This window comes from Talaromyces rugulosus, chromosome I, assembly GCF_013368755.1.
Source record: "Talaromyces rugulosus chromosome I, complete sequence".
Taxonomy (NCBI): domain Eukaryota; kingdom Fungi; phylum Ascomycota; class Eurotiomycetes; order Eurotiales; family Trichocomaceae; genus Talaromyces; species Talaromyces rugulosus.
In genome coordinates this window covers 5280799-5307665 of record NC_049561.1, presented here as the reverse complement: position 1 = coordinate 5307665, position 26867 = coordinate 5280799, and the positions used below count along the sequence as shown (strand labels likewise).

The following is a 26867-nucleotide window of genomic DNA, read 5'->3' as shown; positions in this document are numbered from 1 at the left end:
ATTGAAGCCGATGCATCTATACCAATAAAGTGTACCCGAAAGCCGTCATCACGACATTTCAATGTTGGATCTAAAAATAATTTTTGCGTTACTGTCAACAAGTTTGTTGATCATCGCGTCCAATTATTTAAACTCCACTGAATGTTATGTTACGTCGAGTTTGTTATTGGGCAAAAGGATCAGGGGCCTAAAGTAGCGCTGACATGGAACTTAAAGGCTTAAACACTATTAGTATTAAGTTATTAACGTTAAATACGATTGACGCTAACCCCAAACATAGGGCATGCTGCGCGGCCCGCGGATCTCAGATTGGCTTTTCTCACTCTTATTGGAGGCCAATATTTAGATACAAAGACCGTGTCGTGTGTCTTCTATTCGTATGGTGACAGCAGAGTTGTGTGTCTACAGTAAATGCTAGCATTGGCCCCTTGTAGATTATAGCTGAAATGCGCCGGGGCTAGGAGAACGGCATAATTGATGAGGCCGAAAGCTGAATTTTTTCATTGTTATTTTAATTTCTTTTTCCTCATCCTGAACCGTGCGTTTGAACCCTTTCTTGGAAATTGGATCTATAAATAAACGGTATCTGCACGAGTCGACAACTACATAACAACCCAACATACTTGAATCATCAATTCAGCTGAGCTCGGAAAGCCAAGAGCCGCTCTTACTAAAGACACAAACAACTGATCCATACATTTTTTGAGATTTTGAAGTCAATTGTTACAATGTACAACAATCTTCCTACTATCGCATTTTTCGGAGCAACAGGGGGGTGCGTCCTTTCTTGTCTCACCCTAGCATTGGAGAATGGATACTACTGTAATGCAAGTAAGCTACTTCCACTTTCTTCATAGTTTGTGTTTTTTTTATCGACCTTGGGGCTAGAACTGAGACTTCCCTTTTCCAGTGGCCCGCAATCCCACCAAACTCAAAGATCTACTGAGTGAACGCGGAGTCTACGACTCGGCTATTGCCAATAACTTGACTATCGTGCAAGGTAGTGTCAGTGACACCAGTGCCGTTAAACAGGCTCTTGTGCACAAAGAGGAGCCGGTCGACATAATCATCAACGGAATCGGCGGAAAGCTCATTTTTGACGGCCCTCTCAAGCCAACCCTTGATAACCCTACTGTGTGCCAGGATGGCATGCGGACGATTCTCGAAGTTTCACGCTCATTAAATCAGGCCCGAGATGGCGATGACAAAAAGCCACTTCTTGTCGTTCTCAGCACGACAGGCATTAGCGAAAAGCGAGACTTACCTTTTCTGATGATGCCCATGTATAAGTGGATGTTGAAGGTACCCCATGTTGATAAAAAGGCCATGGAAGACCTCATATTCGAAGAAGTTGCCATGGATAAGACGGCAAGGGGAATCAGGGAGTACATCATTATCCGGCCAAGTTTCCTAACCGATGGGAAGGGCAATGGGTTGACAAACATCAAAGTTGGTGGAGATAATAAGCCGGCCGTGGGATATGTGATTTCCAGAAATGAAGTGGGCGCCTGGCTATTTCAGAATTCCGTCCGCCATGGATTGAGAGAGGAAAATCCATATTTGGGCAAAATAGTGACCATTACGACCTGATGGGGTTCTTGTCTGTGTTGGTAGTTAGCGTTGAGAATATATAACGTTGCTTTTATCTATGTCCTAAGATATAACCCAATACATCGATCAATTAATTGATGTGTATTGAACTTTGAAAATGAAAAAAAAAATGAAAAAGAATTCCAGTGGCTATATGCAACAATCGAATTGCGGAGACACATGTAGCCGAGAGCATTTCATATATTAGTAGGTGCGAATACACATATTAAATTCACTAGCTGAGCATAGACTAAGGCTGGCCATGCAAAATCCTGTCTATTACATCAAGAACACGAGACTCTTGAGTTGCCAAGTTCTTCGTCGAGGAATCTATCCTAGCAACAAATCCTCGCCGTAGTCCAAGTTGCTCGGTCTCTTGAAAAGCTTCAGCTGGTTTCCACGCCATCATCTTTTCCGGCAATATTTCTGCTAGATCATCCTGACGAGAGATTTCCCCCCTCAAGGATTTCTCGAACAATGGCTTCAGAACCCCCAGAGAGTAGGCTGTGATTGTTTGCACCAATTCAAAGCTCAGATCGGCTCGATCGTCATTCAATAATATGACATTGCCACTGAATGAGGAAGCTTCAATGAATTTGCCCCAATTTTCAGATGTTGGATCCATGTCTGTCAGAAGAATATCTGCATATGAGTTGCGAAAATCCTCTTCCAATGAGATATCCATCCGCTCTCCCTCACGTTTTAGCTCGTTGCAATTTAGCTTACATATTTTGATCGAGTTTCCCAGAGCCTCCGATAACGGTGATATAGTATTGCTAGTGCCTATAAAATCACGATCCACGGCCACAGAGATGAAAGCGTCACGAGCATAAAGTCTCTGCTCAAGTGCACAGCTAATCTGTACCGCAAGTACAGAGCCTCCACCTGGGGTTTCGCGAATTGTCTGGTCGTGGTACGTACTGAAATAATCCAGGGCGTGACGAAAGTCCGCCAGTGTCATGTCGCCGAAAAGATCCACGGGATCAGAGTGTCGACCACACATGATCACATAATCTCCGGGGAATTCATACGGGACAGTCAAACCGTGGCATGCTTGGACGGCGTGGTGAATAGACTTGCTGTTGATCTCATCGTAGTCTCGATAATATAGGGTTAGGTAGTGGTCCAACTCCATTCCTCTCCTCTTATTCTCCCTTATGATAATTGTATAAAGCACTCCATGGTTTGAGCCAAGGAAGGAATCAAAAACGGGATATGGGGTGCCCAGATGGTCCGTAAAAGGGGCCCATACAAGCTTCGGTTTATACATGTCTCGTGGGAACCATATTCCAAGTCTGTGGTTGTCAGATGGACGTGTCTCTATAAATTTTGGCATATCGAGAGTATAAAAGCTTATGCGAAGGCCAATCAAGTTCCTGGCATCGCTTCGAGCAGTACCAGCTGGAGTAATAGGGAGTATACCTTTTTGCACACGCCCATTGACACATGACACAAAGCCTTCTCTCATCCGCATAAAAATATTCGTCGCGGTCCAATAGACCTTGGATTCAACCTAAAATGCAGCTGTCAGCTACAAAAGGCAGAAGATTATGGGATAATTATGGATGGAGAATACAGTATTGACATCTTCTCTCGATAGTTCTGCTCACTTTTATCAACTCGTTCACGATACTCGCTTTGCCGGTTTAGGTCCAGTATATCTCCGGATTTCAGTTGAGATACAGCTGAAGATTGCTGTATCAACGCGCGGGAAGGGGCTTCTGGTTCAAGTAGTTTTTCAATCTTTTTAACTATAACTTCACCTAATGTGATCAACCTTGGGCGTGCGCTCTTCGAATCACACATTTGAACGCCATAGAAAGGATGGCAAGTTCCATGGCGGCCACGGACTCTAAACCTTAACGAAGAGATATCCAGGAATGAGTCACAGAGAAAGCAGGCTTTCTTACTACACCCGAAAAAGTCCAGCGTAGGAGCTAGTAAGGGCTCTCTCTCATAACGCATTAGTAGGTGAATCTCACAGTGAGTGGGAAAATTGCGCGAGCAGTTGTTTAGAAATCTTTTATTTGATGCAGGATAAGATCCTTTGGCTGAGATAGAAGGGAGTCCCAGATTTTTGACGCCGTCGATATCTTTGGAGTCTGGTGCTTCTGAAGCTTCAACGGGGCGGGTTTTGAGAGTCTAATGAATGTAACTGACCGAAATTGTGGCAACAATTTAGCAACCTGAGAAATAATCTGAAGATTAGTAGCTGGTCTTGCTAAAAGCCGCCACATATTCATAATTCTGAGATGATTCGCTGAAGGGACCATAGCTTTGAGGTCGGCCTTTGTGTCCTCCGGGGAGCGCATAGCGTCTCCTGCACGCATCACGAATTCATGTCTTTCGTCTTCTTGTTGTGCTTTTGTCGGTGCTCCTAATTTCCAAGATCCATAATTGAAAATGCTGAGAAGAAGTTGAGTGGTGGTAGTTCTTGTTATTGGCACCTCAGAACAACAGCCAAGCAGACAAGTTCCGTGAACATAGTCTGCATTCGATGAAGGTGGAATAGATCGGTATGGCGATCCTTTTAATATTCCGACCGTCTTCTCAACCCAGAAGTCAACCCTGTTTAAGTTGTAGTCGGTGGTTCTATCTAGGAACCAATGGCAGTGGTCCACGACCTCTTGACGAGAGATCTCTTGTAGTCCACTAATATTAATAAAACAAATTCCATCAACTGCGATTAAATTTAGCGTGCTTACCTTCATCTTCAATAGCGAGGAACCTAGCCAGTGAAGACAGGTACTCATCATCGTTTGCATCAAATCCATCGTTCCGAGCAAGATCAATTTCGATCGAATCCTCGTTCTCCCTAAGCGTAGCAGCTGTGACGAATTTTGGACCTTTGGTATGGGAAAGTAGATCACAAATGCAGTTGAGAAACTTCTTACGAATGATTTCGTTGCCTGTCGTCAAGAGCTGGTTATTGGCACTTATTTGTTCAAGATCCGAGTCATCACCTAGTTCTTCATCATCATCGTCATTCGCGTATTGGTCGATAGCTGGCGTATCGGATGTAACTTAGCTGTTTCGCCTGGTGTAATGATTGTGTAGGGATTCAAGTATGACAGGATATGCGATGCCCAGATAACTCGGGCGAGCTCATCGGTGGTCTTCTCATTCGAGTCGCCCATGATTAATATTAGCTAATTTGAAATTGTTCGATATTTCTATTTCAAGAATTCTTGCTGAGGTGACATACTTTGCTATTGAGAGAGAGAAAAAACAGAAACAATCAATTGAGCTCGTAGCACCTCGGCCATTAATACGGCGCCACATCACAGTCTCCCCAATTAGCAGGGATTCAGTTTGCATGCATTGAGAGACCCAGCATTTTATCTGCCAATAATGATACGAGAATAAAAATATCAATTGTACAACCGGAATTGCTTATATATTTACTGTCACATGAAATATTATCATTCATCCCTAGTAATATTTAGGGCCAGCTACAAAGTGCATTTCATAACTTGACTTGTTCCAAGTTTCGATGCATGCATTCCGCCGTAACTCGGCAGAACACGATATTTTTCTGTAATGGATCGCTTATCAACCATACATTCCTACCTTGTATTGATTTCTAATAGCATTGTGGTGTCATCCCCGCGAGCTCGGCGAAATCTAGTATAAGCCAGTTCGGCCGAAACCTCGGCTACAACTACTATATAGAGCGCCCTGCATCCGGCAACAACAGGTTTGGTCTGAGCAGCAAGGTTCGTGAACGAGCAGGCTTTCCTCGTCATTTAGCAAATAACACACTCGTTGTGTGTCTGTCAAAAATCCAATTCTTGTCTTTTAGCCTCAAAAGAAGTCTTCGCCATTTGACGCAGCGACCTTCCGTATCAAAAAAATGGTCAAAGTTGCTTTCGCCGGTGGCTCCGGAAGTAAGTTCCACCAATTCAATTTATGTCTTTATAGTTTTCAATATCGCTGATTATGTGTGTCATAGACGTTGCGCAGGAGATCATCGATGTTCTCGTTGCTCAGAAGAAACACGACATTCTAATTCTATCTAGAAAGGTTCGTGTATCGTCTTTGTCCAAGTGTTTGGTCATTGAAATTAAGTATTATATACAGGATGCCCCAGCTGGAGAGTCTACCCAGGGCATAACGTGGTTAAAGGCAGACTACGGAGATCCAAAGCAGTTGGAACAAGTCCTGCAGGGAGTGGACACGCTACTCTCTTTCGTTGCTACACAGGAAGATCCATCCAGTACTATTCAGAAGAACCTCATCGATGCTGCGATTAAAGCTGGAGTGAAACGCTTTGCACCCAGCGAGTGGTCTACGTATGGTATCCATTTAATTCATATTATTTTCAGACATTGACCGCTTATAGATCTGGGCTGGAGCACCTTAGCTGGTACGCGTACAAGGCAGAAATCCGCCGATACCTTAAAGAGGTAAATGAGCACAAGAAAGTAAGTTCCCGAATTTTTTCTCAGGCACAATAGACAATCTGACACAATATTCTACCTCGTAGGTTCTTGAATACTCTCTGTTCCAGCCCGGCTTATTCGTGAACTACTTTACCTATCCTTACAACTCGACCAATCATATCCATCAAATGGAACTCCCATTTGATTTTAACAATCGCAGAGTTATCTCAATAGATGGCGGTGATGATAGTGCCCTCACCCTTACTACAGTGCAAGACGTCGCGAACGTTGTAGCTAAGGCCATTGATTACGAGGGCGAGTGGCCTGTTATTGGCGGCATCAGAGGCACCACTATCTCTACAAAGAAACTCATTGCTCTGGGCGAAAAAATCCGCGGTACGTTCGTCTCTTTCTATGATAGATGTAAATGTGCTAACGTTACATGGCTCAGGTGGTACACCTTTTGCCATCGAGAAACTAAAGACTCAAGTTCTCGAAAGTGGAACATGGACGACTTCGTGGCAACCAAAGCTTGATCATCCTTCTATCCCACCTGATCAAGTTGATATATTCTCCAGAATCATCCTCGCCGGTGTTTTGTTGGCCATCTCTGCTGACGCTTACAGTGTCTCGGACGAGTGGAACCAGCTGCTACCAGACTACAAGTTTACTCAGGCTGAAGACTTTTTGGCTGAGGTTTGGCGTGGTAAGCCTTAGGTAAGCCCTAGTCAGAGAATGCGATACTATAGGACGGCTGTAATTTGTTTGGCCGCGGAACGAAGCCTTCCTATCAATTGATAGATTTATTGTCGTACAGGTGTCTATAATTGATACGCGTGCTTATTAAAATGATCAAGATATAATTCACATACGTGTAATTACCGATAATATTACGGCAGCCCGATTAGTGACGGATATGAGACCATTAATAATAGCATAGGTAGCACCCTTTCCTAATCTTTTCTCTCTGGTTGTTCCCAAATATTTACTACCCAGCAAGAAAGAAACCCCTCAGATCGTGAAGAAAACCAGGTACTATAGATGACAACATAACCAACAAAGGTCTAAACTATATAATTAAAAATAATATTTAAACTGGTACCACAGTGAGATGTTCCATAAAGGAACGGCCAATGCCAGGAACTTTTCAAGGATCCCATAAATGGACCGGTGCTTTTGGGGATGAAGATGGTTTATAGAGGATGTCATACGGCATTTTTCGCCCTCCATAAACTCAAAGTTGCAAGGAATTTATTGGAGCTTGCGGCTGTAGGGGTCAAATATATTCCCCTTAAGGTGGTCATATGCGCAGCGAGGCTGAGAGAGTTGACATCTAGAGGGAACTAAGAGGTGCTGACACCCTGCCAAGAAGGTTAGCTAGCATATACGCCCCGACGCTGAAAAATGTGGCAGCTATCACATTGCCTATGTGGGCTTTCTTTTTATAACAGCCTTTCTTGCTCTAGTCAATAAATCGATGCCCGATACATGCCTTGGAGCCTTGCAAGTGGTCAACACCACTCGCACACACTCACACCTATTTTCTCTTCTTCATGTTCTGTATTCTTCGCGAAATTACTTCCAGATTAATCACCAATTAACGATACATGTAACGACTTCAATGTTATTATGACATCTAGGTATTCTTCTAATTTGCACGGACTTCTTGTATACATATGTACTGACCACATAATTTTCAAGTAATAACCCCGCGCAGGGATATCAATTGATGCCCACGACTTGGCTGATGTATATTTATTTATTTTTAAATTTAGACTGAATGAATTCAAGATTTAAAAGTAACATTGAAAGTTCTTGAGTACATAGTCAAACCCAGTTGACTACAAGTAATATGTAGCATGTACCTTTGATATAAAAAAGCAAGAGCTATCGAGGTCCCATGTTACACCATACAGTAAAGAAGATCCATTACAGCATCCATATTTTTATTACGTATTTAAGCACACAGTCGATGTTTTCTCGAATGAAATTGCTCATAGAGCAATCGGCTGTTCGTCCGCCGAGCTCGGGCGAAGCACCCACTTCTTGCCCGACACGGAGATGACTTCTCGGGCATCCCGAACAGCCTCGCGCCCCGAATTCCTGCCCCGAATTCCTTCCTAGCACAGTTATTGAAACGAAAGGGAGTTCCATGTATTAAGTTTCTCAGGGCAATGGTCGACTCGATAGCCCAATATGAGCCCTGGGCCAAGCGGCGAAAGGTCCGCAAAGGCACTCAGAGCTGTTGGGAGTGTAAGCGGCGCAAAGTTCGCTGCATCTTTGCCTCGGATGCCAACACTATATGCGATAACTGTAAGCGGCGTGGGACTACATGTATTAGCCAGGAGCTTCCTGATCAGCCGGTGCCTTTGGTCAACAGCAATCCGCAGGTAATCGAGGCTAGACTTGGCCGGGTCGAAGAACTCGTCGAGCATTTGGTCAGCAATACTATACAATCTTCGACCGAGACCCTCCCTGGGATTCGCTCTATCTCGGCGAGGCCAGAAGACAGAGAAAAATATCGACTCAGTGTGGTATCACCAACAAGAAGAAATACAGCGGTACGTATTTCCCAACGCTAAGATTTCGTCTCGCTAATAATTTGAAAGAACGACCGTGACAACTGGACACCTACATCTTTGAAGTCGATACCTCCAGTTATAGAAGCTTCTCAAGCCGTTGGTAGGCGAGCTTCAAGCAAGTATGTGGGAGTATCGCACGACCTCATCGCGGCATGGCCCAGCGAGAGCGATCTCAACCTCATCTGCACTCTTCCTGTCGGTCTTTCAACTCAATTTCATTGTGGAGCATGCACACCCTATTCCAGCTTCATGGAAAACGATCCACCATCATTACGGGAGACGCTGAAAATGCCCCGGCCGGGTTCTCATCCGGTGCTAATCGCGCGTAAGCTGCTGGTTCTGGGAACATTCCTACAGGGCATCCCTCCATCTTCAATCCAGGAGCTGGGAGAACTGGGTGCCTCCTGCCGGGATATCATGTCCAGGGTCGTCGATAGGGCCACTAGGTTGGTGACTACCAACGATGACCTTGTCTGTTCCGTCGAGGGCGTCGAATGCATCCTGTTGGAGGCCATGTATCATAACTACGCCGGAAACCTCCATCGGGCGTGGATGGCAGTGCGAAGGGCTACTGCCGTTGCCCAGATGATGATGCTACACCGTGGTCTCAAATCGTCGTCCCTAAAGTTTATTGAGCCCGAAACTCGAGCGACGTTTAGCCCAGAAACCATATGTCTTCGTCTCCTCGAAATGGACCGCTATCTCTCGCTTATGCTGGGTCTGCCGCAGGCTTCGCTTGAATCTAACTTTGCTAGCCCCAAGGCATTAGAAGAATGCCACCCTATCGACCGTATACAGCGCATCCACTGTGCTGTTTCTGGACAAATTCTGCAACGTAACGATGCCGACGCCAATGACTTTGACAAAACCCACGAAATTGACCAGATATTGCAAAAAGCCGCTGCCGAGATGCCACCACAGTGGTGGCTGATTCCGGACTTTGTGTCAAATAACCAGGACGGTTCAGCACTTATTCGTGACACGGTTCGTCTGATGGACCAACTCACACATTACCACCTACTAATACGACTACATCTCCCCTTTATGCTGCGCTCCTCGTCTGACAGCAAGTATGGCCACAGCAGAATCATTGCCATGAACGTCAGTCGCGAAATCTTGTCTCGTTATATAGTGTTTCGTACCTCAAACCCTGCTCATTTTTACTGCCGCGGAACCGATTTTCTAGCCTTCATTGCTACCACTGTCATTTGTCTCGCGCACATTGACTCTCACAGTCAGGACCTGCGGCGCACTTCAGGCTCAAATCCTACTCCCATATTCAACTTTCTCGCCCACAGCCGCCCCAGTGACCGTGGTATTATGGAGCAAACCATCGAAATCATCGAGTCCATGGCCAGTTCTGGCACAGACGCCATTGCGTCGAAACTTGGCCATATCATGCATCACTTGCTCACCATTGAAGCCAACGCAGCAAATGGGACGATATACATGACGAGCTCATCAAACGGCGACGAGGAAGAGTCCGAATGCCATATCAAGTTAGCCGATGGTGGCAAAACGCTTCGCGTCTACATTCCCTACTTTGGCACGATTAATTTCGAAGGCGGTGCCATTTCGAAATCTACTTCAATGGCTCCAAAGCAATTGGGCCAGCCGGCATCACCGCAATATTCCTCCGTGTCCAATGAGTATGGGGCCTTACATAGCAGTAATACGGAACAGGCCGCTCCTATAGAGTTCCTAGGGGTAGAAAATGACTGGGACCTGGATATAGCCCTTTTTGACAGCCTTTTTCGGGGGGCGGCATTTCCTGATGGGGTTGAAGAACAAACATGGGAGCAATGGGCTATGACTGAGAAGCATTGACTCTAATATGGCTAGTATTTTATTTAATGACGCGAAATCATGCCAACCATGCCCTAGAGCAGACGTACATGTAGCATATACATTGTTATCCAAAATACGGATTGAAAATAACTAGCGCATTGACTTGGTCGGTACCGCATTTTTGAATAGAAAGTTCCCTCGCTCCTGTGATTGATGGTTTATGTACAAAATAATTGATATCATGACTTTATTTCAAACAGTGTCGAGGACTCCTAACCATTCGGGGGAAAAATCCAATGAAAGCATGCGGCCAAATCTATCGTTACGGTACGTTAATTACAGCCGCTAGTAATTAACCGCAAAATGCCAAGCAAGTCTCATGGACTTCTCCAACAATCAAACAAACAACATGCCCAAGGAAACCCCCCTCCACGAGTCGCGATGGGCTATTCCCTCCTCCACCACGACAGACCCTTCTGGTGACCCTTCGCCCTCCCAAGAACTCGCCCGGTTCATGAAAATCGTCGCACGATTAAAATGGAAACTCCCGTTTCTGTCCGAAGCCTACCGCCTGGCTACGACGCGCACCGCTGACGTGGCCCCGGACGACGTCGCATACGCTGAAATCATGTTCAAAATCGACTTTCACGAGTATTATGCTCTGCTGGAGCGTGCGATTGTTCATTTGCTCGCTGTCTTTGGCGTCTCGGTCGACTCGCGGTTTCGGAAATCCCACGTTCGTCAAAATGGCAGTCACAGGTATCATGCCAACGTTTTGGAAGCGCTCGAGAAGAAGACCTGTCCGTTATACCCTGTCCTTGGCAAAGGACTGGCGCAGGATCAGCTGCAAATGGCTAAACAGCTACGCAATGAGTGGAAAACAGCAGACTCGGATGGAGACAAACAAGGACGGGAGCGGGACCCGGTATCTCTGGAAACCTACGATCTTGAGGTCATGCTCAATGCGATCTTTGGTGGCTTGGAGGAGGGATATGCTCTTGCTCAAGCGAGCGTGCCGTCAAAGACCAGGCATATGGAGGTAGACAGCAATAAGGTCGTCGATACTAGCCCTTGGAATACCGAGACCGGCTGGGACTTTATCGTCGATGCTATGGACTGGGAAGCTGTTTGACCTTGGGTTTTGTTCAGGGATGCATTTTTTTGGAGTTGTCTTTTTTCTTAATTTACTTCATGCCCAGCGACAACGGAATATCGTGATACCCAATCTTTCAAATGTTTATATGCGATTTTTTGCTAGATAGTCATTGATAGGTAGTATCGAGCTATTTCCCTCTACTTGTTCCTACTAGTTGAGGTTAAACTGTATATAATTACTTGTCATCTACGTATGCTTTAAATAAACTAAAATTATTTTCCACGGTATCAAAGATATCAATAGCTGGAGACGGCTACGCGCTATCCCCTTTCCGTAGAGCTCCACCCGATAAGCTCTCGATTCCGCGCTCAATATTCACGTTTGCTTCGACAACATGAAAAAATCCTTCTTGTTGTGCTCACCGAATTGGCGTCACTGAGCCTTCTCGCATGCCCATGCGTATGGATGGTGCAGCAAAATGCAGAGTCCATCGCTGCGAGCGCCAGACAGCCACAAGAGAGATGCAGGCAATGCCGACAGTTCCGAGCTGGAAACGCGGAAACGCGGAAAGTATACTCAAGTAGCTTGGTACATTAATCCAGTGAACCAGTACGTATAAAAATGAGAGACAACTTAGCTAATACATAACTTAGCAATGAATGCAAACGCCGGAAGCTCAAGTGCAGCGGAGGAGATGTATGCTCCAGATGTGCTGCCAATGGCATCTCGTGCGTATACGCGCTGCAGAGCCGGCCAGCAGCTGTTAGCGAGATGTCAGCCACGATTCCGGATGGGTGAGAACCTCTTTGGAAATTCCAGTTGCTCTTTCTTCAATTCTTATCTGACGATGAGGACGAGGACACCAAGGCCGCCTATTCGACTAGAAGCGATGGAAAATCGAATGACAGACATGCAACGGCAGATAGATTCAATGTCGGCTCAAATCCGGGCCTTGCAGAACAAGTCGAAATGGCCTAATAATTCCACCCCATCAGACATGAGTGCAACCCATCACGCGGACGGTCGTTGGGCTAGTCGTGGTCGTCCGGTTTCTCCAAGCTATGTCGGCCCTACCAGCGGTGAATTCGGATTGAATGCTCTTCCGGATGATGCAAATGAAGATGAAACGGAGCATTCTGAGGATGCTCTCACGTCGGTCCCAGTCAGCCCGCGCCTTCAGGGACAGAGACAGATCAGCAATATACCGAGCAATCCTCTCCTGGCTCTAAGTGAGACAGATGCCTTGAAGTTAGTTGACATGTACGAAGATGCTATCGGTAAGATGTATCCTATAGTGGATCTAAAAAGCATACGAAGGTACATTGTGGACTACTATCGCCGACGCCAGAACGGATCCGTGGACAATTTGAATACTCCGCAGAATGGGAATCAAGACTGGTGGTTTTCTGCGCGAGATGCTGAGATTTTGAAAATCGTGCTTGCTATTGCCCTAATATCTGAATCCCATGGGCGGAGTGAATTGGGTGATATTCTTGCGGCAAATGTTGAAAATACGTTTGCGTCAACACGAACGCAGGTGCCCGAAGTTGATATGAAGGAGTTGATCATTCTGAGTTTGGTGGTATGTACCGTCAACTATATACGACAATATTCGGCTGTTGCTAATAAATATCAAGGCTCTGTATCACTCTTTACGAGATGATGATGTGCTAGCATGGAGAACAATCGGCTCAGCAGCACGAGGTGCCTTGCAACTGGGTCTCCACAGATGGGACACATGGCTCAGAACCGGTGGCATCTTCCCTGGAGATCTCGAGCGCTCCTGGGCTATCAACTTGTTCTGGTGCTTATATGTCTTTGACAAGGAATTCTCATTTGAAACGGGACTTCCATTTGCCATGAGAGATTCCGAGATTGACACAAATCTTCCTGAGCCGGTAGGTACTTCCATTCGGATACTAGATGCGATTTTTTATGACTGACCAGAAACAAGGTCGAGTACAACCCGTATCTGACTTGCATGATCTCATACTGCCGGGTAGGTAGTAATATTTGGGATCTGGTGGTCGGATGGGGCGGTACAGCAAGAGCCGTGACGGCAGATAATTGCGCCTACCTTGACTTTCAGATCAAGCAGTGGCAGGACTCTATTCCACACGAGTTCAGATTGAAAAATGATCACGGGGGTTGGGCCCTATCCACGGAAAGCGAATGGCTTGCGGTGTCGCAGGTCCTCTTCCACATGCGAGCAAACCAGCTTGGGATATTGGTTTACAAACAGAACCTGCTCGACACTCAAACGATCCAGAATAATTTAGACGGCGCGAAAACGGCAGTCGACAAGGCCAGGGATACTATTCAGACGCTGGACAAATTTAGTAGCGTATTGGCTCTCTACTCGCACCGTCCAGAGCCGTTTAATCGCTTCCTCTTCTCGGCGCTGGCCACTTTGTTTCTTGCAGTATCCCATGCACCTAATGTGTTCACGCAGCTATGTCGCAGTGATTTCTACAAGGCGCTGGACACGTTGAAACGATCACCCACGCGCGGGAAATATTCTCGCAGGCTACAAAAGGTCATTAAGAACCTCAAGCGCATCAACATCAAACGCCGACCAAATAATAATGAAGTCCTATACAGACCAATGGCGGGTCCAAAAATATCGACCCAGACGTCTCTTGCCGACCCTATCCCAATTACACCAACTACTCTCCCTGCCAGTATAGACAATGCAGACTATGATACAGTTCCTTCGTCCCTCGTCCACGAAGGGGGCTTCGGTAATAATACCTACAGCGATCTAACCGATTTTTTCGAACTGGCGGGAGACTGCTTCCTGGATTCTCAAACTGATAACATAGGCAGCGAGATTCCTGGCCAAGGAGTCGCAGCTGAGCCAGCCCGACAAGGTGCCTACTCGATTGACATATTCCAAGCCGAAGACGAGACGCTTACCCGATTAATGGTGGGTCTTCTCTGAAGGTTTTTGATGTACTATTATTATTACTTGTTATCTTTCATATGATTGTCCGTTATTTTCATAGAAAGCAACCAGGGCCTAGGCAGTTTAGTGCGGGGATCCCGGGATATTCACAGGCTCACGTTCCCCAGATCTCGGGTTTCGATCGAGATCCGAAGGCAACCATAATTGATGATGCATATACCCCCATATTTTTGTGGTGGGATGGATATAGAGTCAGCGGCTTAAGGCAGGCTCTTATACTCTAAAGTCTATGCTATAAGGACACAGGGACAGCATTATTGGCCTAGGGTTTGCAGGAATGGAACACGCATATACAGGATAGTACAAAAATAGTACAAATATGTCCCCTCGTGTCCCACATACATGAATATAAAAAAATCAGCAATACTATTTATCAGTCTTTTATCGTCGAAACACAAAATGTTGGGACATGCGCGGCCAAAAAGCCGAGGCAAAATTTCCCGAAACGGCAATTATGGACCCTGTGGGAGGTGTTCAGCCAATCACAGGACTAGCGCACTCTCTCAGTGATCGGCGCCAGGAATGAAGTGCTTAGACTTTAGAGACTCTCGCAATGCTTGCTGCTCCTGGTCTCGCGCAACGACTACCGAGGCCCGAACATGTGATGTACAAGTGTGAAGTCATTGCTGTGGTTTTTTTTTGAATCAAATATCATCTCGTCGCGCGCCTGCTGTGTTTAGTTTCTGTCGGACCCTGTTTGCTGTGCTTTTTTTCTGCTCACTAGATTTGACCCCGCGCGTGCATTACACAGACAGACAGACAAGAACAAGATTGCATGATTAGAAAAACCAAATAGCTACGACAGACAACGACGACAATCATGAACGGACACGCCAACGGCCATATCAATGGCGCTGCAAACGGCGGCGAGGAGTCTCTCGACGTCGCCATCATCGGCGCTGGTATCTCTGGCATCAACGCTGCCTATCGCATCCAGACGAAGCTGCCTGACTACAACTATAAGATTTTTGAGGCTCGGGGGGCCATTGGCGGCACATGGGATCTCTTCAAATACCCCGGCATCCGCTCCGACTCGGATTTCTACACTTTTGGATTCGAATGGAACACATGGGCAAAGGACCACCCGATCGTGCCCGGCTCTGAGATCAAGGAGTACCTAGACCAGTCCGTGGCCAAGGCCGGCATCGATCGCAATATTCAATTCCACACTCGTCTGGTTGCGGCGGACTGGTCATCGGACAAGAAGTCGTGGACACTCACGGTGGAATCCGACGGGCAAACACGATATGTCCATGCGCGATTTGTCGTCGTCGGAACCGGATACTATGATTACAACGAACCTCTGAAGGCGTCCATCCCCGGGTTGGACAACTTCAAGGGAACTGTCATCCACCCTCAATTCTGGCCCGAGAAACTAGACTACGCTGGCAAGAAGGTCGTCATTATTGGCAGTGGCGCGACGGCCATTACTCTCGTTCCCAACATGGCTCCAACGGCCTCCCATGTCACCATGATCCAGCGCAGCCCGACATACATCTACTCGTTGCCCAACTCTACTCGCCGATGGTGGAGCTTCTTGATCCCCAACTTCCTACGACACAAGATCTCTCGGCTGGTTTTCATTTTCCTTCAGCGACTCTCATATATTCTCTGCCGTACGTACCCGCGACAGGCCAAGGCTGTCTTGAGGGCACACTCCCGCTCATCCTTGAAGGGCGTCTTGCCTATTGACCCCCATTTCAGCCCCAAGTACAACCCTTGGGATCAACGAGTCTGCTTCGCGCCGGACGGGGATTTTTATGCCACGTTGCGGACGGGCAAAGCCGATGTCAAGACGAGCACCATCCAAACCATCACTGAAAACTCGGTCAAGCTGGACAACGGCGATGAGGTCGAAGCCGACATCATTGTCACCGCCACGGGTCTCCGCGTCTGCGTGGCCGGCGGCGTCAGCATCAAAGTTGATGGCGAGAAGGTCAACATTGGCGACAAATTCATGTGGAACGGCTCCATGGTACAAGACGTTCCCAACATGTCCGTCATTCTGGGGTACACCAATGCCTCGTGGACTCTTGGTGCTGATGCCACTGCTCTCCTGACAGTGCGTCTGCTCCAGTTTATGGACCGCCGCAACGCAGTCGCCGCCGTTCCGCGCGTCGAGGACGAGTCGGCCTTGACGCCCAAGAGGCTCATGGATTTGAGCTCGACTTACCTCCAAGTTGCGGCCAAACTTATGCCCAAGGCAGCTGAGCAGTATCCCTGGAAGCCGAGAAGTAGCTACTATGTCGATCTCTGGCAAGCTATGTTTGGCCGGCTTGAGAGTGGCTTGGAGTTGATTTCCGGGCCGAGTAAATAAGCTATTATTTGTATAATTTGGACGGATTATTAGAAGTATCTTTTTTTTAACGATGTAAATCCTGTTTACTTATTCTCTTCGCATCTTGATGGGTTTTGCTTTACATAGGAGTAGATATGATTATGAACTTTGAAATTTGGAAATCTTGAAACTTTCTTGGAAACACAGTTAATCTCGCTGTAAAAAAAATGCAGATTGATCCCGTCATCCATGGCCCCTCTTAAGAATCTAACTTTTATCCAAAACCGAAAGGCGAGCGCTGATCAAGCCTTTTTTTCTCTTTTTTTACAGCTAACAAAGTCCGAGATCCATAATTAGCGCTTATGATTCTGCTCCACTCGCTCTGTCGACTTTTGTGCCTCGGCACGTCCCCGCAGGACTCTGGAGTACCCCAACCGTCTACGATAATAATTTTGAGTCGTTTAAAAGACAAGCTAGGGTAGGGGATGCTTGTACGTACATAACTTGTGGCGGACGTGCTAACTAGGACGATTTTTGCCATCCCTTGCGGGGAAACAAATCGCTAAGTCGACTGCACATTCGACGTTCAGATATTTGACTTCTTGACGACGTGCTCGCAGGAAGGCAGGTGGTTTCTATTTCCATATACAAGTTCGAAAAACTGTTGCAATTGATCTGCGAGTGATTGTGATTATTGGTAACTATGAGTACAACATTCATTGGCAGCAAACAATCCACTAACCAGCTGCAGCATCACAAATTTTATTTGTCTGTATATACAAGTCTAAGAATCGAGTCCATTTCTGGTCCGATCATACATCTCAAAAATGGCGCCAAAAGCTTTGACATCGAGCGCACTCGATGCTTTCTACACAGCCGAGAAAGAAAAGCAAAAGGGACAGCCGGTTCCACCACCGCAAAAATTTACCAAAAGGTCACACTTGACCTTCTTTGAAATCCTCGACCTGCCCATTGCTCTCCTTTCAGTACCCATTGTCGGCTTCCTGGCTCTTTTGGCGGGACCTTTTCGGGCGAGGAAACAGAGACTCAATCCGGAGCAGGGGATTGCGAGGACTTTGCTTTTGCATGTTGGGTATTCGATTCTAAGAAGAGTGGTTTCGCGGTTCTCGCCGATGCAGATACAGTATGCTTATTTTTATTTTTCTTCTATGATCAATATTGTGTCAATTGGTAGAAACTCACTTTATATACAGGACGATCTCGCCTTCTACGCCTACAGAGTATAAACTCTACACGTGGAGGAAAGGGCTCCCAAACCAGACCGTGGATCTCGGAGGAGACGCTACAGGGCATTGGCTAGGGAACAAGGACGCGAAGAATGTCCTGATCTGGTACCACGGTGAGCAATATTTTGAATCAGCTAGGTCCCATAGCAGTGACCAAGATATGCTAACGACAACCACAGGCGGCGGCTTCGCTGTACCCGCAAACAGAGGCTATTTTATCTTCTTCGGCAAGTTCCTCAACGAAATGAAAGCTGCAGGCAAGGACGTGGCTGTCTTTGTCGTTGCATACACACTCATCCCGCGCGAGACGTATCCGACCCAACTGCGCCAGTCGGTAAATGCACTCCGCTACATCCTGCAAAACACAAACCGTAAGGCGGAGAACGTCTTCCTCGGCGGCGACTCGGCCGGCGGAAATCTAGTTCTCGGCGTACTGAGCCATCTCGCTCACCCACACCCTGAGATTGAGCCCTTGAAGCTGGGTACTGCGGGCGAGGAAATCGGCGGCGCTACGATTATCTCCCCCTGGACATCGATGGAGACCACATTCCCACCGCAGGAAACCGAGCCTCTGGGCGATTTGATCCATCCAAACTGCGCCAAATTCTGGGCTACGGGCTACCTGGCCGGCCGCGCAAGAGACAACTACACCGATGCTCGATTGGCCCCGGTCGAGTGGTGGAACAATGTTCCTATCAAAAAGATTCTTGTCACTGCTGGGAGCTATGAGCTGCTGTACCCGTTCATTGAATACTTTACTGAAAAGCTCACGGAGGGGCTCGGAGAGGACAAGGTTGAGTGGTGTGTCGGAGCTGGAGAGGCGCACGTTGCGCCCATGTTTAACCTGATGCTGGGCGATCATTTCGAGACCGAGCAGGGGAAGAGGGTCAAGTCGTTCTTCCGAGAGTCGTTTTGAGCGGGTTCATGTTTCACGTTTTTATGTTGCATACCACTGTTGATGAGTTTATGTTAGTGATCGGCGATCTTTTCGAATAGAAAACCAACGTTCTTTTGATAGAACCAACCCCTGAAAGGCCCAGCCATCAATTCAATGTTGATATCCTGCAGCTGTTGGTTTGATCCATGTTCGGCCGGAAATGCAGACGATCCGTCCGCAACTATTAATATTTGATAGGGCTGTAGCATTTATAATAGCTGACCGCTTATCAATCGATTGAATGCTACGAGGCAATGGAGCATCGTTTACTATTTCCAGCTAGGATTTGCGTTTCCGATCCACTTGTTGTTGTCCAGGATTCATGGCGATTCAAGATTGTTGTTAGCGAATCCAGATTTAAGGAAAGCCTAGAGCGGAGTTGGTAATTCCGTTTTATCCGAATCCCGGCGGGATACGAGGCTGCAACAACACGACACGCGTTGGACTCACCCCAAATTCTGACCTGGCGATAAAATAATATACCGACAAATAGTAATACCTGGCATCGGATTTCATTGCCCGCTACTCTCATTCCCGTATTCCCTTTCTCTTTGAGTGAAGCAGCAGCATGGAGCAGAATGCAGGGCGACCGGCCCCGTATGGCCGCGCTTGTTTGAACTGCGCCCGAGCAAAATGTAAATGCATGCTGCGTGGTGATAGTACCAGTTGTGAAAGGTGGTTTTTTTTAGTGTTTTCTCCTTTTGAACTACTCTAACAAACTGTTAGATGCTTTCGCCTGAAAAAAGAATGCAACCCGTCGTCGACCGTCAGGAAGAAACGGCAACGACCAGGCAATTCCCAGACGGCGCGTCTAGAAGAGAAACTAGATGGCCTTGTATCTCTGCTCAAGACAAACGGCCAATCTACTACTACTAATAGCCCTTACTACGATAGCGCTACTGCGAATCTGCCGTCTGGCTGGCATGCCCCAACCGCCAGCCGCAACCGCAATGTAATAGCTGCTACGGCAGATGTACCGACATCTTCGCCATCTCTGTGTGATAATACACCTGGAAAGACGACGCAAAGTTTTACCCCCCTAACTCCGGCGTCTGCCTCCTCGGCCCGATTTCCATACTCTGTGCCTCGCGATGCAGAGGTATCGGCCCAGGAGGCCGAGCACTACCTCCACTTGTTCCGCACCCAGCATCTGAGTAATTTTCCGTTTTATTACCTCCCAGAGACCAAGACAGCTGCCGAGTTGCGTCAGGAGAAGCCCTATCTCTGGTTATGCATCATGTCGGTCACGTCGACCAATCTAGAACAGCAGTTGAGTCTGTCCCGTCTCGTACGAGAACTTGCGTCCCAAGAAATCATCATAGAGGGAGAGCGGTCGATCGACTTGTTGCTTGGCCTTCTCTGTATTGTCGGTTGGTATGCTTGTCCTTTTTTTTTTTCTCGTCTTTTTGATGTAATGAAGAAATTAGGGCTAACTCGGGCCACTCGGTTGTAGGGGTCACTATCAAGTCCAGTTGGGGCCTTTGCTTACAGTATTTACCCATCTCTGCCTCGCGCTTACGAATGACTTGGAGCTGCAAAGGATGCCGCAGAGGGACAACAAGCACCCACGATGTCCGCCGCCAAATGTGCACTACAAATTCCAGATCCCCAGCACGCGGACTTTGGAGCATCGTCGCACCATCGTCGCGGTTTATCTACTCACTTCGAGGTACTTCCCCCCCTCTTTTTTGCCCTGGTATTGTCGAATCATCTAATATATGACAGTATGTCGACTTGTCACCAACGACTCGACTACCTCATGTGGTCTCCGTATCTGGACGATTGCTTGAAGCACCTGAACGAGGCCAACGAAACCCCAAACGATAAGCTGCTGGTTCATTTGGTCAAAGTCCAGCAAGTGACCGATCAAAGCGTGCAAATATATTCACGGCTTCACGATACAGACACAGAGGAGAGCACGCAGTTTCTCGGGCAGTATATAGTCTCCTTGAAACAGCAATTGAAGAGTGTCCGAGAACAGACACCTTCACATCTTGTGCCTAACCGTGAGTTCTCTCTCTCTCTCTCTCTCTCTCTCTCTTTTATTCCCTACTTCTTTTCTCTAACTTTCACAGGTCCCGTAGACCTTGCCACGTATTACAGCGAGGTAGCCATCAACGAGCTCATCTTGCTGCGGCTGCAGCATGTTTCCCTCGCCCAGGAAACCGACAGCCGGACGATGGAAGCACTCCTCGATTGTGCCAGATCAGTAAAAGCCTTCCTAGAAGCATTCATCTCATCTTTCGAGCCCCTGGACTACATGGGCATGTCGTTTAATATCTGGAAACAAATGAGCTCTTCCATGTTCCTGGTTGGGCGCCTAATAAGCCTCAGTGATCCGGGCTGGGACGCCAATTCAATCAAGAGCATTATCTATCTCCCCGATATCATTGAGGGATTCGCATCCAAGATGGTGACTTTGGTTGACATGATTGGATGGAAATCAGGCGGTATAGAGAATGTCTACATGCGTTCGACAAAAATGATCTCGCTGACGAAAAGCTGGGCGCGTTCAATCTACAACACCCCTGACCAAGCAACGTCGAACGAGGAATCGCCCGCTACTCTTGCAGCTATTTGGAAAGAGGAAGAACAGCGTCGATGGCAGCAACAGCAGCAGCAACAACAGCAACAACAACAACAGCAGCAACTGCGGCAGCAACAGCAGCAGCAGTCACAACAGCAACAGACAGCGGCGGCGGTGGCAGAAGAACAAGAGGTAATGACGACGGCACATCCGATGCAAATGGCTGATGGCCCGATGCTTCCGGCTTTTGATCAGGACATTTGGTCAGATGACATGTTTGGGCTGTGGGATATTTATTCGGGTAGAGGTGCATTTGCATTTACAGAGTAATAATAGATCGGAGTATGGTCGGATTCGGGTTTGGTTTCTGGTTAGGGCTAGGGTTGGCTTTTACTTTTTTTTTTCTCAGCTCCCCTCACAATAATTAATAATAACTTATACCTGTATGTATTTTTATTTATTTAACTGGCTATGTAATAATTTAATGATGTGTAGAATATAACCCGCGCTTTTAGAGTGTGAATACGGTTCGTTCTTCATTTGCTTGCTGTTTCGATTTCGCTATGAAAGCTTGTTTCCCCCAGTTTGTTCGGAATAAAAATCTCCCTCGAATCCGTAGTGCTTTGTACAGATACGAGCAAAGCAAAGGTTTAATCAACGACAGAACTCGGGTTTAGGACCCAACAAAGTCCCATTTAGGCAAGCAACTTCCCATAGGGATTCAGGAGTTTTAGGCTAGAACACAAAAAAAAAAGAAAGAAAAAAGAGGCTCGTTTACCCGTTTGCTTGTTTCAGTTTAGTCTGATCTTCTAATTAACCACCTGAAACTTGAACGTGTGTTTTTATGGAGACCGGGGTTAATTTGCTGTAGGCAGAACCCTTTTGAGTCGGATTTCGGGATCCGGCGTGAAGCCGAATGTTGCTGATCGAGTGTGACTCAATCGAAAACCCGTCGGGATTGGGATAGCTCTAGCGAGCCCGTAATCGTATGCATGACAGGTTAAAAAAATAGATAATAAAAGGGGATCAATCGCATTTATAATAAATAGTCGGGGTCAGCCCAACATTGAAAACGTCGATTTATTTGCTTTCTTCAAGAGAAAAAAGAAGTTTCACATCGCTACAACGTTGAAGCGTGTATACGACAGCCATTATTAATTTAACCCAGTTTTACGGGTTCAGTCGCCCCCGTGACCTCTGTCGAGACCAAAACATCAAACCATCATATCTGGTCGAATCTGAGTTTTAAACCAGAACAGACAAACGACCATGACAGAGCACGAAAAGCTTGACACGGTTGGGCCAGCGCCCACCATCTCAGCAACCTCAACATTGCGCAGCGAGACCGCTGAAGAAATCGAAAAAAGCACAGCACAAGCCAATCACAATGCAGAGTCGCATAGTAGGTCACCATCGTCTGTCCACAGCAGTCACGACGAAATGAACGAGCATGATCCTGCGCTGGATAAAGAGGAGGCCACGGCTATTGAGGCTACGCGCACAAAGTCCGAGCCAGAGTATATCTCTGGCATGAAGCTGTATTCTTTGCTGGCCGCGCAGACGCTGGTGTTTTTCTTGGTTATGATTGACATGTCGATTGTTGCTACTGTGAGTTCTTTTTTTTCTCTCCCCTAGATGCTCTTGAATACTATACTGACGACAGCAGGCTACGCCGAATATCACGAGTGCCTTTCACTCTCTGACAGATGTGGGTTGGTATGGAAGTGCGTATCAATTGGCTTGGTAAGTTATACTTCAATGAACCTTTCATACTTTGTGATGTCTAATTCCTTTCAGTGCCTCTCTTCAACCGCTCGCCGGAAAAATCTACTCCAACTTTCGTGCCAAGGTGAGATATTCTTAGTTCTTGGGAAACAAAAATAGAAATTAACAAAACCTTGCAGTGGACGTTTTTGATCTTTTTTGGAATCTTCGAGTTCGGCTCTCTCCTCTGCGGTGTCGCCACCTCGTCCAAGATGCTCATTGTGGCTCGAGCCGTCGCGGGCATTGGCAGCTCCGGGCTCATGAATGGTGGTTTGACCATCATTTCGGCGTCGATCCCATTGCACAAACGGCCCAAATACTTTGGTATGTTGATGGGTATATCCCAGATGGGAATTGTGTGCGGACCGCTTCTCGGTGGTGCATTCACTACGTATGTGAGCTGGCGATGGTGTACGTTTTCCCCTATTCTCCTGTGAATGTAATATCCTTTGCATGTATTTTATGACTGACAAATAATTAGGCTTCTATATTAACCTTCCCGTCGGCGCCATCGCTGCCCTCTTGTTCGTCTTTGTCGAAGTGCCCGAGACAGTCAAGCCACGCACCATGCCCGTTCTCCAAATCATCCGCACCAAACTCGATCTCTTTGGGTTCGCAATCTTCGCACCCGCCGCAATCCAATTTTTTTTGGCACTGGACTATGGCGGCAACCAATACCCCTGGGGCAGCTCCGTCGTGATCGGCCTGTTCTGCGGCGCGGGAGTCATGTTTATTCTGTTTCTTGTGTGGGAGTACTACGAAGGTGACAATGCGATGATGCCGTTCTCGATGATGAGAATCCGGGCTGTATGGTCATCGTGTCTGGTCTCGTTGCTGTTTTTTGGATGCGTGCAGGCGTCGACTTACTATATTCCGATTTACTTTCAGACGGTGCGGCAAGCGTCGGCCATGCTGAGTGGTGTGTATACGCTGCCGTCTATTATCACGCAACTGTTTACTGGTGTGATCTCTGGTATTCTTGGTATGTTCTTTTCTTCTCGCCTCCTTTCAAGTAGCAGATAAAGTTTAGTACTAACATCTTTTCAGTCGGCAGACTTGGCTACTATCTCCCCTGGATGATCGCCAGCAGCATGGTATGGGCCATTGCCAGCGGCCTCATCTCAACCTTCTCCCTACATACTTCGACAGGACGCTGGATCGGATACCAGATCCTAATGGGCTTCGGACGCGGCCTGGGCATGCAAATCACCTTGATTGCCATCCAAAACGCCATCCCACCAACCATGGTGCCCGTGTCAATGGCGCTCATCTCCTTTTCGCAAACCTTTGGCGGATCAGTGTTCCTCACCATCGCCGAGACTATTTTGTCAAATAGTCTGACCACAAACCTGGCCAAGTACGCACCAGACGTGGACACGGCAGCTATCGTGGCAGCGGGTGCCTCTGGCGTGAAAAAGGTTGTGGGCAACGACCCAACGAAACTCGACGAAGTCCTGACTGCTTATGCGAAGAGTATTAGCAATATCTTTTATTTTGTGGTGGGCGCTTCGTCGCTCATGTTTTGCGTGTCTTGGTTAATGGGGTGGAAGGATATTCGGAAGAAGGAGAAGAAGAAGGTGCCTGTTGAGGATCCGGAAAAGTCCGCTGTGGCGGAGTAGAAAGGTGCTGCATAGGGAAAAAAAAGCTTTCTCAAAAGTTATTTCCAGTGCTGCATTGCTTCATTGTTTTGTTTTTCGTGTATCTTCAAGGCCACCATGGGCTCATTTGTATAATTAGGAGTTTGGACTCTCAACTACATACATGTATATAGAGGTATATTATTAATGCATGGATATGATAAAAACATGTGACAGATTAACCCTACATGTAATGCATCAATACGTTTTAAAGGGCTTTATTCTAGCTAACTCACTGCACGTGCAGTTGTACCGAATAGGTAGGTGGAATGACAGTTTCCCGATTCGGCATTGCCCTAACCACGTGCCATTACAACTCTAACAGACTACAAAATCAACATGCACAACTAGTATGATGGATGAAGAAACTGCCGACTGCCACACCATTGACGCGCAGTCGAAAATATATTATATCAATTGACAGGTGTCAATAACTTGAAGAAAAATAAATATCAACAGATTGTGTATACCTCTGTCCCAATCCCTTGGTAACACCAGTGCTGAAAGAGGAAGCAAAATATCGACGCAGAGATACACAGAGAAAGACTGCGGTGAGTGGTATCGCTAGCAAGTAACAGAAAGACACCAAAAAATATGGCAAAACCAAGCCAATAAAGAAGCAGAAGCAAAAAGATGTATATATAGACATGAAGTAATCAAAAAAAACACCAAAGACTCCCTTCCATATACAATAAAATAGTCATGACCATTTCCAAAACGGAAAAAAAAAAACAAGCAGAGTTTTGTTGTTTAAACTTGACTACTTCATTTCAACATATCCTTTTTGCCTCCATTCTGCCTGCATGTTCATCATATCGGTCCGTTCTTCCATGAAGCGGTTGTTTTGGACGTTCCATTCTCGCTTGCCGATTCGTCGCTGCTTGATGCAGCAGAACAAAAGAACCATCAGGCCGATGCCAAGGACGCCACCAACAGAGGCGTAGATGGCGATCTTGGCACCAGGAGCCAGGTTGGCCCATTTTTGGGCCAGGGTTTCGTGCTTGGTGTTGAGCGTGTCGGAGATGGTTGAGTTGCCACTAGGACGTGTTAGCCGTATTGTCTGGTAACACATAAAATGGTGACTTACGCTGTGATGTTGATGCTCTTCCAGTCTCCGCTGTGGTCGGAGTAGGTATACTCCTTGCCCGAGGAAAAGTCCTGGGCACTGATCTGCGAAACGTACATATTATATGGGCCAGAGTCATAGTCGATGATACCACCGGCCCAGATAATTCGGCCTTCGGGCTGGGCGGGATCACCACCGGGCCAATTGCCGAGACGGATGGTCATTGGGGTTTGGGGATACCAGGTGTTAGTGCTGTTTTTGGCGTCTGCGGCGTACACAGTGCGCAGCAACGTGTTGTCGAACCACCATTCCAGCTTGTCCTTGTCCCACCAGGTGGTGTAGTTGTGATAGGCATCGGTGGTGGAGCCAGAGATATTGTGAGTGAGGCCGGTGCCGGCTATAGTCTCGCCCTTGCCAAAGTAGTTGGACTGCACCTGGGTGTCCGAGGAGCCAACCCATTCCCAGTCGACTTCGTCGAGATCGTCCGACTCGAGCACCACACTGCTGATGACACCCTGTCCGGGAGCGGCCTGCACATGGTATTCCATTCGGCCAAAGAAGATGTAAAAGTTGGATTGGATGGTGGGCGAGTCGAGTTTCTTTGCGATAGAGAACTTCATAGCGTTATCCGTGTAGTCGACAGCACCGTTGGTTATGTTCCAGGTGCTATCTAGGATCGAATTGGAACTGAAATTCCATGTGTGCGAGGTGCCCAGGGCGACATCCGGCGGACATGTCTCGTTCAGGGGCTGGCAGGTTGTGGATGTCTGGGCATGCACCGTCGAGGCGACAGCGGCCAGCAGGGCCGTGAAATAAGAGAAGCGCGACATGGCGAAGAGAGGCGGTTGTTGTCCAGCGAGGGACGAATTCAAGTGCGAGATAGATCACACGGGTCGGAGCAAAAGAGCGTACAGTGCCTGGCAGAAGAAGCAGGCACGCTTTGTGATAAATGAAGGGACGGCAACGAATTGACGTTACACGGGTGAGAAAATGAACGACAGTCGACGT

General features: G+C 47.2%; 10 protein-coding genes across 10 annotated transcripts; 7 read left to right on the top strand and 3 right to left on the bottom strand.

The window, feature by feature from the left end:
- Positions 1 to 728: 728 nt before the first annotated feature.
- On the top strand, positions 729 to 1590 carry TRUGW13939_01814 (uncharacterized protein; the record flags this gene model as incomplete). The annotated part of the gene is made up of 2 exons (XM_035485011.1): positions 729 to 831; positions 911 to 1590. 2 exons carry the CDS (start codon positions 729 to 731, stop codon positions 1588 to 1590), a joined length of 783 nt encoding a protein of 260 aa, XP_035340904.1.
- A 250-nt stretch (positions 1591 to 1840) lies between these two features.
- TRUGW13939_01813 (uncharacterized protein) lies at positions 1841 to 2725 on the bottom strand (the record flags this gene model as incomplete). The annotated part of the gene is made up of 1 exon (XM_035485010.1): positions 1841 to 2725. One exon carries the CDS (start codon positions 2723 to 2725, stop codon positions 1841 to 1843), a length of 885 nt encoding a protein of 294 aa, XP_035340903.1.
- An 877-nt stretch (positions 2726 to 3602) lies between these two features.
- TRUGW13939_01812 (uncharacterized protein) lies at positions 3603 to 4699 on the bottom strand (the record flags this gene model as incomplete). The annotated part of the gene is made up of 3 exons (XM_035485009.1): positions 3603 to 4231; positions 4296 to 4595; positions 4663 to 4699. 3 exons carry the CDS (start codon positions 4697 to 4699, stop codon positions 3603 to 3605), a joined length of 966 nt encoding a protein of 321 aa, XP_035340902.1.
- Positions 4700 to 5443: 744 nt separating this feature from the next.
- TRUGW13939_01811 (uncharacterized protein) lies at positions 5444 to 11474 on the top strand (the record flags this gene model as incomplete). The annotated part of the gene is made up of 10 exons (XM_035485008.1): positions 5444 to 5477; positions 5543 to 5613; positions 5671 to 5882; positions 5933 to 6014; positions 6077 to 6368; positions 6424 to 6678; positions 8163 to 8533; positions 8582 to 10261; positions 10603 to 10669; positions 10714 to 11474. The coding sequence occupies 10 exons, from the start codon at positions 5444 to 5446 to the stop codon at positions 11472 to 11474; spliced, it is 3825 nt and encodes a 1274-aa protein (XP_035340901.1).
- Positions 11475 to 12327: 853 nt separating this feature from the next.
- On the top strand, positions 12328 to 14379 carry TRUGW13939_01810 (uncharacterized protein; the record flags this gene model as incomplete). The annotated part of the gene is made up of 3 exons (XM_035485007.1): positions 12328 to 13020; positions 13076 to 13336; positions 13393 to 14379. The coding sequence occupies 3 exons, from the start codon at positions 12328 to 12330 to the stop codon at positions 14377 to 14379; spliced, it is 1941 nt and encodes a 646-aa protein (XP_035340900.1).
- An 844-nt stretch (positions 14380 to 15223) lies between these two features.
- On the top strand, positions 15224 to 16720 carry TRUGW13939_01809 (uncharacterized protein; the record flags this gene model as incomplete). Its single annotated transcript, XM_035485006.1, has 1 exon — positions 15224 to 16720. One exon carries the CDS (start codon positions 15224 to 15226, stop codon positions 16718 to 16720), a length of 1497 nt encoding a protein of 498 aa, XP_035340899.1.
- A 788-nt stretch (positions 16721 to 17508) lies between these two features.
- Positions 17509 to 18844, top strand: TRUGW13939_01808 (uncharacterized protein; the record flags this gene model as incomplete). The annotated part of the gene is made up of 3 exons (XM_035485005.1): positions 17509 to 17825; positions 17896 to 18041; positions 18108 to 18844. The coding sequence occupies 3 exons, from the start codon at positions 17509 to 17511 to the stop codon at positions 18842 to 18844; spliced, it is 1200 nt and encodes a 399-aa protein (XP_035340898.1).
- A 23-nt stretch (positions 18845 to 18867) lies between these two features.
- TRUGW13939_01807 (uncharacterized protein) lies at positions 18868 to 21722 on the top strand (the record flags this gene model as incomplete). Its single annotated transcript, XM_035485004.1, has 5 exons — positions 18868 to 18896; positions 19592 to 20239; positions 20319 to 20534; positions 20591 to 20871; positions 20941 to 21722. The coding sequence occupies 5 exons, from the start codon at positions 18868 to 18870 to the stop codon at positions 21720 to 21722; spliced, it is 1956 nt and encodes a 651-aa protein (XP_035340897.1).
- A 939-nt stretch (positions 21723 to 22661) lies between these two features.
- Positions 22662 to 24775, top strand: TRUGW13939_01806 (uncharacterized protein; the record flags this gene model as incomplete). Its single annotated transcript, XM_035485003.1, has 6 exons — positions 22662 to 23000; positions 23059 to 23135; positions 23190 to 23241; positions 23297 to 23567; positions 23638 to 24138; positions 24204 to 24775. The coding sequence occupies 6 exons, from the start codon at positions 22662 to 22664 to the stop codon at positions 24773 to 24775; spliced, it is 1812 nt and encodes a 603-aa protein (XP_035340896.1).
- A 778-nt stretch (positions 24776 to 25553) lies between these two features.
- On the bottom strand, positions 25554 to 26689 carry TRUGW13939_01805 (uncharacterized protein; the record flags this gene model as incomplete). The annotated part of the gene is made up of 2 exons (XM_035485002.1): positions 25554 to 25830; positions 25881 to 26689. The coding sequence occupies 2 exons, from the start codon at positions 26687 to 26689 to the stop codon at positions 25554 to 25556; spliced, it is 1086 nt and encodes a 361-aa protein (XP_035340895.1).
- Positions 26690 to 26867: the final 178 nt, after the last annotated feature.